The sequence below is a fragment of the Aquarana catesbeiana genome, linkage group LG03 (genome assembly GCF_042186555.1).
Source record: "Aquarana catesbeiana isolate 2022-GZ linkage group LG03, ASM4218655v1, whole genome shotgun sequence".
Taxonomy (NCBI): domain Eukaryota; kingdom Metazoa; phylum Chordata; class Amphibia; order Anura; family Ranidae; genus Aquarana; species Aquarana catesbeiana.
The window spans coordinates 343,133,549-343,146,082 of NC_133326.1; the positions used below are offsets into that span (position 1 = coordinate 343,133,549).

Consider the following 12,534-nt stretch of genomic DNA (forward strand, 5'->3'; position numbering starts at 1 on the left):
AACTCATCCATTCTGCATGCGAATGGATCCCTTGTTCTGGCCACAAAGTTGACAAACTTCGTGTTGAACATGGATGCTAGAAGATCCACGTCTGGAGTCCCCCATCTTTGACAAAACGGCCCGAAATATGTCAGGGTGAAGAGACCATTCCCCTGGGAATAACTTCTGGCAACTTAAGTAGTTGGCCTGCCTCTACTCCCGGAATGAAGATTGCAGAAAGGCATAGAACATGCCTTTCTGCCCAAGTTAGAATATGGTTCACCTCTCTCTGTGCTGAGAGACTTTTGGTGGCCCCTTGGTGATTGATATAGGCCACAGCCGTGGCATTGTCGGATTGAATCCTGACAGGACAATCCCATAACCTGAAAGTCCAGGCCTTTAGAGCCAGACGTACTGCCTGAATCTCTAGGATTTTGATGAGCAAGAAACTTTTGGTTCTTGACCACTGTCCTTGGACAGTTGTCTTTTCTAGTACTGCTCCCCAGCCTGAAAGGCTGGCATCCATTGTTACCACTTTCCAGACTGTTCTGAATGATTTTCCTTTCAGCAGATTCTGGGTTAATGACCACCAAGTGAGGCTTTGGGCCACTCTTGGGGACAGCCGCATTGGCAAGACTAAAGCTTGAATTGTTTTGTTCCAAGCAGACAGGATACTGTTTTGCAACATTCTTGAATGGAACAGGGCATAGGGAACTGCTTTGAATGAAGCTACCATGGTCCCTAGCAACCTAATGCAGAGGCGAATGGAGGAATTGCCATTTGACCTGACCCTCCGCACCAGCTCTCTTTTGGAATTAATTTTTGCTTGAGGCAAGAATACCCTTTCCTGGGCTGTATATATTATCAGACCCAAGTACTCCAGCCTTCTCAGCGGTATTGAGGAAGATTTCTCTAGGTTGAGAATCCAACCCAAACTTTTCCAAACTTTTCAAATAGTTGGTTGTAGTGCGTACGCTTTGCTCCAAACAAGTCACTGATTGATCTACAAGTAATAGATCGTCTAGGTATGCTACGATTGTTATGCCCTGTGCCCTTAAACTGGCTAGAGGTGGGGCCAACACTTTGGTGAAACCTGAGGTGCTGTGGCTAGCCCAAAGGGCAGGGCTACATATTGAAAATGCTGCTGTTCTAACTCGAACCGCAGAAACTTTTGATGAGCAGGAAATATAGGGACATGCAGATATGCATCCCTGATTTCGATTGACGCTAAAAGTTCTCTTCCTAAAAGGATAGAAACTACTGACCTGATTGTCTCCATGCAAAAGGAGCAGATCTTCAGGAATTGATTTCGCTTTCTTAGATCTAGAATGGGTCTGACATCTCCATTTGGTTACCAAAAAAAGGTTTGAATAAAATTTCAGACCTTGCTCTTTTGTGGTTATCTGTATGATCACATGGTCTAGTGCCTGAAACAGAGACTGTTTTTTCTCTGGATCTTTGGGAACGCTTGACCTCAGGAAGCGAGACGGTGGAAAGTCCCGAAATTCCAGCTTGTACCCCAGCGTTACAGTGGAAATGACCCATCTGTCCTTAATTTCCTTTTTCCAGACTTCTGAAAATTGCAGAAGTCTTCCCCCCACCTTGGTGAGGGGGGTTGCCTCCTAATGATGAGGCTTTAGTATTCTGTTTTGCAGATTTCCTACCCCAGGGCTTCTCTTGAGCCTGGGTCTGACTCCGAGGTGTTCCTCTAGAGTCTGATGGTGAAGGCCGTCACCATTACCTAGGAGGCAGAAGCCCTTGGTGCAGGGGAAAGAGCCAGTTTAAATGAAGGGCGTTTATATTTTCTTTTGACTAGTAAAAAAGTACTTTTCCCAGCAGAAATTGTCTTGATATATTTATTCAATTCTTCTCCAAACAGTCGCTCTCCATGAAAGGGGAACCCAGTTAGGAGGTTTTTGCATGGTGTTTCAATTTTTCAAACAACAATATTCTTCACATATGTACAAGCATAAGCGTAAGGCAGGATGCCTGGTGAATAGAGTTTTTAATGGTATCTATGGCAAAACATAATGCCTTAGGTAGTTCAGCCAAATCCCGAGCTTGTTGTGTAGGAAGGGCCTGTTTGAATTGGTCCTTTAAGGATTGGCAGACGCCTATCGCGGCGACTGCGGGCTGAGTGACGGCACCTGCTATGGAAAAAAGCAGATTTTAGTAGGGATTCCAACTTTTTATCTGTTGGATCCTTAAGCATCTTTGCATTGTCTACAGGCCAAGTTAAGTTATTATTCACATTGGAAGTCGCAGCGTCAATTGCTGGTACTTTCCATCTTTTGGAGAATTTCTCCTCCAGAGGATAGAGAATTTGAAAACCTCTTAGGAGGGAGAAAATGTTTATCCCATTACGAAAAATAAGCTGTTCAAGTAATGCATGTGCAGGAAACGCATGCAAAGGAATGGAAGGTTTTAAAGTACCGCAGGGAAGAAGTCAAGTTTTTCATTAGACTCTGTTAGAGGCAGCATGAAAGTGGAACGAACCATTTCTGTAAGAGATTGTATCAGCAATTTTTCAGATTGAGAAGCTGAAAAAGGTTCATCTACCGTTGTTTCCTCAGCAGAACAATCATCGGTTTGTTTCTCTTCCTGATCGATTGAGGGACCTAGTACGCTTCCTATCCATTTGAATGGAGGATGCGATTAAAACCGCTAATCTTTCTTACAGATCCTGCAGGGAGGAGGAAAGGTCATCTTTAGTCACGTATACAGGTGCTGAGATGTGAGAGGCAGCTGCACCATCAATTTGCTTCAATGGCTCACCCTGGCTTGCCAAAATTGGTAATTCAGGCAAGGATGACAGCATTTTGGCTTTTGTGGTGTCTTTTTTGGCAAGCATAGTCCTAAGTACAAAAACAGAGGCGCTATACACATTGCACTAAATCGCTGAAAATAGTCATGACTTTTTAAAGCTGCTATACAGTTCAGCCTAGTGCTGGAAAAAGAGCGTTGTTCCTGTATCAGGAAAGCCAGTTTTGCAACCCATACGTATGCCACAGCTCATGTGTCCCTGTGTGCAGGCAGCTTGTTTCCTTCTCATCAGCAGAGGAGAGACTGACACAGCTGTATAATTACCTGCTATTAGCCTGCCGTGTGTCCTCGTGGATGTTTCCGATGCACCTGCGATAGGCCCCGCCCCCTCTGAAAAAATTCCGCCCCCTTTTTTTATAAAAAGTGTTTCTGGCGCCTGAGCGCGGCGTTTTTCGGGTCCCAGACCCAACACGAGGGGGGGGGCTTCTGCAGTGAGGCACAGACATGTGAAAAAATACAGCCACAGTAACAGATTTTAGCGGTAAAACAGCGGGACTTTCCACATGCCCCACGGCGGGGGGGGGGGGATAATGTAAGGGGGTGTCCCCCTAAACCTCTGGTCCCATTAGGGGAAGAAAAAAAGAAATTTTTTGCTGATTTTTTACCTTGCAAAAATCTTCCACACACTGAGCAGCCAGACACGGAACTGAGCAAACAGTGAGACAACAGAGTAAGGTATGTGCATAGACTCCATCTAGTGGAGATTTTAAGGCATGACAACATATTTTCCTTAAATGAAAGAAAATGCATAGATGTTTTTAATATCCAAGTTTTCTTCCCTTACCTTGTCCAGGATTTTGCTGAATTAACAGAAAATCCAACTTTCACCCATCACGGCGGGTTACGTTTAGCGAATCTTCAAGGACTGGGTCTGCAAGAACGGGGTCCAACTGCCTTAGGCCTTGTATTAACACCCCATCAGGAAGCTTGAGGTAATGTAACAAGACCTAAGCCCTATGTTCCTGGGGTCCAGCCCTACAAAGAGGCATTACAGGCAAAACCTCGTGCTTCGGATACGAGGTCCCAGGTACCATCCACTTTAGGCCTCAGTGGCACTTCTGAATGGATCTGAATGGATCTTCTTTTTTATGGAGGAATTTAAATGCAGCATGGATCCCTCCTGGAGCTCCTCAGAGCACTTCTTCACTTGTGACCAACACCTTAGACACTGGCGAAAAAACTGATGTGCTCCTGGAAGGAGGAGGGGTTATATAGGGGAGTAAAGGTCCTTTAATTGGGTTTACCAGTGTCAACACCTGAAGGTGGCCTATAACCCATTAAGTAATTACTTAAGGCTCTGTGTCCCATAATGTATGATAAAGAAATTCAATTTTAGTCTCATCTGACCAGAACACCCTTTTCCATGTGGCCTTAGAATCTTCAAGGTGCGTTTTGTCAAATTTCAGTCATGACTGCATGTGGCCTTTGAGGAGAGGCTTTTTTCTTGCAACCCTCCCATATAAGCAACATTTGTGGAAAATTTGTGATGTTGTTGTCACATACACATACTGACCACTCTTTGTCATAAATTCCCGCAACTGCTTAAGAGTTGCTGTAGGTCTCTTGGTAGCCTCTCTGACCAGTTTCCTCCTGGCTCTTTCATTCAGTTTGGAGCAACATCCTGATCCAGGAAGGGTCTGTGTTGTACCAAATACCTTTCACTTCTTAATAATAGACTTTACTGTGTTTCTAGGCATTGATAAAGCTTTTGACATTTTTGGTGTCCATCTCCTGCCTTGTGCCTGTCAGCAACTTTATCCCAGAAATCTTTACAGTGCCTTGCCACCCATAGTTGATTATTCGCTTCAGTTGCACTATCAGGGAAAGAAATGTTCCAGGAAAGCTCTTTTCATGCTGAGCTAATCAAAATTACCACAGCTGATTACAAGTGAAAGTCAAATGGCTTTGTGTGCAATTGAGAATACACCCGATTGAGTTTACAAGTCATTTTTAGGAGGGAGTGATCCTGTTACCAATTCTTTGATTTTTTTTCCTGACATGTTGGTGTTATATCTTTCACTTGGATTTTATAAGTGGCACTGAGTAAATGTAAATGGATAATACAAAAACTGTGTCTGTCTTAAATTCAGGCTCCAAAGCAACAAAATGTGATTATTTTAAAGGGGGGCAATTCCTTTCTATATCCATTATAATTCTGTGACTTGTCTTTCTCATGGTTTAGTGTGAAGGAGTGAGGCTGCTTTAGGCTCAGAGAAAGAGGACAGTGCTTGGAGCAGTAAAAACACAACTGTATTTTCTCAGGATCTCAGGGACTATTCAGCAGCTAAAGATACCAGCAACTAGAGGGATTTAGGTAGCAAGGCAGGCAGTTGTATAAGATAAATTCCAGAAAGAAAAGAGTCATTAGGGTGAAGTTCTTCAATTTAGTCAATTAAAAATGTTGAATTTTACCTCAGTCATACATGAGCAAATATGGGTGCTGGACCTAAACATCGACGGGTGTGTCTTTGCTAGATTTGGTTGAGCATGCCTAAATTGACCATTAAATACTTTAAAAGTGATAAACAGGGAGGAGATGGAGATAGACAGCAAATACCTTGAGAGACTGGCAGGTTTGCTCATTGAAACATGGGACACTCTATACCTGTTATGGTTGTATCTTAACTAGCTACTAGGATTTAGACTTAGGACTTCCCCTGAAGGCTTCTCATGGCCCACTACTGAGCCATGTTTTGGAGGACAGCCTGGCTGGCCAGTCTTTAGTCATGGGACGTAGAGGGTAGACCTGAGTGTTAAACCACAGGGGCTGGTTGAGCACACCCTGTATTTTAGGGATCCTTGACAGCCCAAGGCAGATGAGCATGCATGCATGTACGTGCCAGATTTCATAATTCTCGCCTCTCACTTTTATAATTTTTTTCAGCACTTGAAAGTGATCACAGCTATATTTTAAGACCCCCATACAAAGCGGTTTCTGATTGTCCATCTGACTCTTAAGTTATATTTTTCCCCTTAAGCAATTCCCTATTAGAGAATATTTGTGTTTACAATTTCTCTTTGCTCTGGTCAGTAGAAATAGTAGGATTAGCCTACTGATTTTTAAGCCTGCTTGTCTGACATTCCAATGGTATGCACTATCCTTTGTATCATATTGAGTCAACATGAACCCAAGTTGTTCTATGACTGCATCAGAAATGTTCAGATCATAGCACAATTTCTTCCCATGCAGGAGTACATTTATATAAATCCTGATTTAGTCTGGCTGCGAACTCCATCTACCACCAAATAGCGGATTGTAAATATAATGGTGGTAGAAAAATAGCAACCAAATATGCAGGGTTTAAATGATTTAGCTTTATTCTAGTTATGCTAGCTTTAAATTGTGTGATCTCTTATTTTGTAGTAATTTTGACCATGATTTGACATTGTTTGATTTCTCTTCCTCTGTGGTGGCTGTGATGAATTTTTACCGTGTATTGCTGCAAATTACACTCAAACCTTGATTTGTTTACATAAAAATATCTGGTCATAAACTACCTAACTGACTGCGCATCTCGGTCTACTTACAGGATTTTCAGGTTTTCCAGTCACTGCCAGTCCAAGAGAGGGGCCTCCAGCAAGGGATTTCTTCAGATTTTCTTTCACCTCTGAAAGTTGAAGCTCCAGGTCTACACGGCTCTTCTCATTGTCCTTGCACTGTTCCTCTAGTGAGGCCAGCTTTGCCTCCAGTTCTTGTTGCTTCTTCCCTGGAATCAAAGTGCAACTGTTGTTAATAATGCTGCCATCATAAAGCATGAAATAGACACAGAGTTGGCAATACATAGGAATTCTTTCTTTTTTTTGTTTCAGATAGCGTAGGGAATGGTTGGAAACCCTGCCAAATTTTTACCGCTGCCTTTGTTCCTGTGGGGAGGATTAACCATTTGTATATGTCCTGGTGACCATTGTCATTGAGAAAATGATGGGATTTCCAATATTTTATAGTTGTTACTGCTACAGGAGCTAGGGAGGAAAACATTCAATGGACCTCAACCTGTCTCCACTCTATCCATAATTTAAAAAAAAAGGATTATCTATAAACAAGTTAACCACTAGAAGCTTATCCAATAAGTAAATTCTCCACAATACTGTACAAAGAAATGGCCTGAAATGGGGACCTATATATGGATGGAAGTGGATAAACATCTTGTTAGCAGCTAAAACAAAAACTGAAAACATTCCTTTTCTCATGCTGGCTGACACTGCTATGCCAAATGAAAACTGGATTTGTGGGTTATCCATGCTAATATAATGGAGCTCCTACAGGAGCTATTATATTACCGTGGGTAGTGGTGGCCCATCAAACCAGTGTAGAAATCTCTAGAAGACAGAAATCTGAAGCACAGGTCCATGTTTCCTGTAAACCTATTTATGTGCTCAGTACGTGAGCTAGCTTGGTACATAGTGATGAAACATCTGACTTTTACCAGGATGGGAGGATCACCAAGGGAGATTTAACATGGGAGTAGTTTACCACCTTAACTTTGCAGTTTAAACGTGGGATGAAAAGGTAATATTTTGGTATTGGGTCCTGACCTGTATAGTTCATGCGAACCCCAACTGCAGCGAGAGATGCTTCAGGGGCAGTGGACAGCACGAGGATGTCCTTCATATCTGGTGGCTGTGCCCATGATTGGTTGTGTTCTAGTCTAGGGTCTGTGGGTTGATCTAAATGCTCCAATTAATGACCCCTAAAGACGCTAAGCTGGCCCTATTGCATTGCCCAATTACAGGCCTTTTCTCATAGCAACAAAAAGCTAATGACCTACCTATTCTTGGCTGCCAAACAGACCATAGGCAAAGCTTGGAAGAAACCCTTTGTCCCCTTTTAAGAAGTGAAAGACCATATGACCACATTAATGATTAACAAAAAAAATGTCTAGCATCTTAAACGACTCCTACTCTAAATTCCTCAAAACATGGCTTAATTATGTTTTACCATCTTTGTATCCTTTTAGTTTAGGTCAATTATAACTTGCTGGAAAGACAAAACCAGAGAAAATTCCTAGGTCGACTAACCAACCAGTCTGCTTACTAACCAAATTAACCTGGCCAACAGTCTGCGTTAAAAACAGGGGTCTAGTTAGCACACATTTGCAATTGCATGCGTAAGCTGCAAGGCCTCTTCACAGCACCCTGTGTATTGCTTGCAGTCCTAGCACTACTAAAATTTATGAGCGTCTCCACAGTGGGAGCACATGCATTCTAATGGATAGATAAGGGGCAGGTGGGCCTGGAGGTAGTCCAGTCCTCCTTAAAAACACAGGGGGCACACTGGACACCCAGCACATACCACAATGGCAGCAAAGGTGCCCCCTGACCAAATTTACACCAGTAACAAAGAGATGGCCCCTGCCCCCACCTATAACTGGCCTTCACAGTAAGGAGCACATGGGAGGGCAAATGCATGCGTAGCACTGCCCCCTTGGGGGATGCTTGGTATTGCATGTTCTCCTGTGCAGCCATGACCCTGTGAAAGCTCCAGCCCCTCTGACACTCTAGGTTCAGACATGTTGTGTATACCTTTGAATGACACGGACACAAAGCAATTAGTTTCAACGCTCTCTAATTTTACTTACTCAAGAAGAGAGATTTAAATGAAGGATTAGTCAGCCAAATCCTGGTTACAGCCAAGACTAGGTTAAAATAATGCTTACAGCAATAACAGTTAGTAATGACTAGTGAATGCTAACAATATACACAATTGAATACCTGGAGGAAGCTATTGGTGAATATAAGGAAATGTTTTTGCTTTAAAGAAGGACCTAGGGCTGGCCTATAATACCTTTTAATCCTGATGAGAGATAATGTACTATAGTTACCAGTAAAGCGTCCCCTTTTGTTTCATACCTTAAAACAATAAAAATATTGCACTGAAAATGTAAAGCTTTGAAAAAATATTACTTCAGTATTGATATTTCTGTATGAAGGCTTTATTTAAAAAAAAATTTAGGCTTCAATCTAAAGTGAAAGTAAGACGGAGTCACAAAGCAAATGATTTTGCACTGTTAAAAACCAGCAGTAATGTTTCATTTACCTGTACTATTCTTCAGAAGCTCTTTCAGCTCTCTCCTTTCTTTCCTAAAAGCTAGCAGCTTGTTCCGGATGGCCTCCTTTTCCTTTTCCAGGCGCTCTTTTTCAATAACAAATTGCCGTGCATCTTCCTCAGCTCTGTTTTTGCCATACTTATATTGGTTGGCATCTGAAACAGGTGGACCATATATATATATATAAATATTCTCCATAATTCTAAGCGTATTTACTATTTACAAGAACCACTATGGCAAAATTTGACATTTAGCAAAGTGAAATCTTTTGAATAGGTCTAAAAATTTACTGCTGTCACATCTTGTCTGGAATAGCTTATCTTTGTCTTCTAACAGAGTCTTAAAAGGGCTTACTTGAAGCATGACGCTTGACTTTAACTTCAGTATCCACTCTCCGGGACTTTTCACTACAGGATGAGGCATGGCGTTTTACTTGCGTTCCACCTTGTGTGCGCTTAGGATCTTCCACCTAGAAGCATATCCACAATCAACTAAAATCAATGTTTTGCCTGTACTGATAATATTAACCCCATATTTAATCAGCAGGAATTAATAATGACATGGATTACAGGGCCTCATTTATTAAAGAGCTGTCTCAGACAGTCTCTAAATGGCAGTTGTGAGATAAAACAGGCTGACTCAGAGAATTATTTTTTATACAGTTACATAAGGGAGATCCACTATAGTTACTTTTCTAAAAATACTATTGATGGTGTGCGATTCGTTAGGTGCATGTGGAATGCGCATTAGCAATATATTTAAATACCTCTACTTTACCACTCTTGTTGAGATATTCAGAGATAACACAGAACAAGCAGTAAATACTTTGTAAACTAGACTATGTAAAAGGAATGCATGTTAATTTGCAAAAGCTCCCACTACTGGCCATTATATAGAAAGCACATAGGTAGGTATAGTATACCCACTTTAAGACCAGGCTTTTCTAACACTTTGTTACATGTAAAAAAAGCAGCTTTTTTTGGCTAGAAACTTAATTATTATATATTTTTCTTAGCAGAGGCCCCTAGAGAATAAAATGGTGGGTTTTGCAATTTTTTTTTATGTAACAGTATTTGCGCAGCGGTTTTCTGTTTTGTTTTTTTTAAACTATACTTTAATGAATTTTAATGCACACAAACATAATACCCAATTTTTTGGTGGAAAATAAAAAAAAAATATGGCATTACGCCAAATAAAAAGAGACACCTAACATATCACACTTTAAAAAGGCTCACGCTTGTGGAATGGAGCCAAACTACAGTAATAAAAATCTCCATAGGCGACGCTTTAAAAGCCTTTACAGTTTACCAGTGGAAAGTGACACAGAAGTTCTGATGCTAGAATTCTTGCTCTCTAACTGACATTCAGGGCAGTACCTAACACATGTGGTGTGATCAACGTTTACGTATGCATGTGGGACCAACGTATGTGTTCGCCTTTGTGCACGAGCACAGGGGGGTGGAGGTACTTTAAATTTTTTTTTTTTTTTTTCACTTGTGACAGCAATAGGCAGGTAATCTTTATGGAGAGATCTGAGGTCTAATTCACCCCAGATGGCTCCTCTGCCCTTAAAAGCATCTGACCACACCGGGATCGGTGTGATCAGATGCTTTCCTATTTTAAAAATGGCATTGTTTACATTGGACATGGGAAACTGGAAGTGACAATGTACAGGTCGCTTCCGGTTTCCTGTACCATAGCGCTGATTGCGGAACTTCCAGTCCTCAAAAAGCTCTATGGTAAGCCGGTGCATTAATTAGCTGCTAGGATTGCTTTAACAAAAAAGCTGGGCACCCACAGAAAAAAATAGGCATCATCCAATTATACCACTTGAAGACAGCAATATATATATATATTTACGTTGTGGATACTATATGTAGAGAATTAGTTCCTGAAAAATGAACCATGTGTGTCAATGGAAAGCTAGCATATTAACTTACCTTTTCATAGGTCACATCATCGTAGATTCGGGAATCACTACTACTGCTATGTGAAGATTTTGCCCACCTAAAAAAAAGATACAAGTACTCTCAGATACCTTCTTAAAAAAACATAACAGACTACATTGTATTTTATTTAACATCTATTGGTCCTGACCTTTTCACACAGTGAAGAATCAAAAAAAATTTCAAGTGCAGTCAACACCAGTGCTGGTAATAATGGGTCAATCTTGGTGGATGTGGGAGAGTTATACCTAACAATCAGTCAGATGGGATCTTTGGCACACCTGATGTGGCCAAGTGGGTCTCACTCTCCTTTTATATATTTTTTAAAATGTATTTAAATTCTGTAACAGGAGATGGTAGACCATACAAACATAGGAAGCCAGCATTTCCAAATGAAAATGAAACTATCAGGGAATTAATGTACAAAAAATCATTTCTTGTACAGGCACCATACTCTGCAATTCTAGAAATGAGTCACATCAGGCAATATACATATGTTTGTAGGCCCAAACCCACCATGGCAGATATCCCCTGCATAAAGTTTCTTTGGGAAATGTCGATTGGATTAGACAAGGTTTATTTACTTGGCCAATTTATATCGATTTCCTGTAAATTAGGCTGGTTGCAGGAATGTCTGTTAAGTGCACAAGCTCCCCCTGTCCTCTCTATATGTTCAAGTATACATGCTCCCCTGGTACTAATACATGTTTGTACCAAAATATTCTATTGGAATTATCTTTAAGCGGCTAGATTGTATATGTCTGTAGATCTCTTTAGATGGGAATGGTGGAGAGAGGCACCAAAGAGTCCCTGTGCAAGACCAATGTCTGGATCCTCTAGGGAACTACTGTATATGGATTGACAACTAGATAGAGGTAAATGATGCCTAGGTCTATGCAACAGTGGGATGGGTTTTGGTAGCCATCTGACCCTCATCTGGTATTAACAGTCCCCTAAGTCCCAAAGGGCCCTTGTGCATCTGCACAGTTTGCACAAATGGATGGTGTGTCTATCCTTTGATTACTGACTATTCTAATTGTCCATTTGCTATGTGACCGCTTGTGAAAGCATTATGTGACAGTACGGTTCCTTGTCATGGTGTATGTTGCCTAGGATTCTCAACTAGGCAGGGTGAGAGGCTCCAGGATGCTTGTTTATTTTGGAGGAAACTGTTTTCTCAGTTTCCACCATGGTTGGTAAAATCCGGTTAGGGACCTGGAGCCTAAGATTTCATAGTGACCCGGGTGGGATGAAATCTGCACTCCTGGGGCCAGGTTTTGGGAACAGCTAGCACACTGATTATGCTGGTGTGTTCTGGGCTTTTTGCAGAGTCAGGGCCAGGGTTCTGGGCTCCACGCTCCCAAAGAGTCTATGTGGGTGCAAGGGAGCAGCCACGAGTGTGCATGTCTGTGATGGAACAGACAGAAGGCCCAAGCCTGAGGGTCAAAGCAGCAGGGAAGCTGTGAGGATAATAGCTGACAGAGGTACAGCATTCATACAGGGACACAGGAAAGTTGTGTTACAAAGCCAGGAGGCTGAATCTGACTTACTTTGTTTTGTGTTGTTGCTGGAAATCCCTGCATGGGCAACGAATTGTGTTATTAGACATTTGCTCTCTCTTTAATAAACGTGGGTATACATGCCCCCAAACATCACAATATACACGTTGTATGCAGAGACTACTCAGGTGCCCAGCCTTTTTCTCAGACATATGAGCACATATCTACATGTGCTTGAAG

At 41.7% G+C, this 12,534-nt stretch overlaps 1 protein-coding gene across 3 annotated transcripts in view; it reads right to left on the reverse strand.

Moving 5' to 3' along the window:
- The window catches only part of AFAP1L1 (actin filament associated protein 1 like 1), a 136,583-nt gene that overhangs the window by 13,783 nt on the left and 110,266 nt on the right, over positions 1 to 12,534 (reverse strand). For all 3 annotated transcript variants that reach the window (XM_073620581.1, XM_073620580.1, XM_073620582.1), the window contains 4 exons: positions 10,790 to 10,856; positions 9,204 to 9,318; positions 8,840 to 9,004; positions 6,331 to 6,509 (listed from right to left, as the gene is read on the reverse strand). In XM_073620581.1, the coding sequence (XP_073476682.1) occupies positions 6,331 to 6,509; positions 8,840 to 9,004; positions 9,204 to 9,318; positions 10,790 to 10,856 (526 nt within the window). The remainder of the gene's footprint in view (positions 1 to 6,330; positions 6,510 to 8,839; positions 9,005 to 9,203; positions 9,319 to 10,789; positions 10,857 to 12,534) is intronic.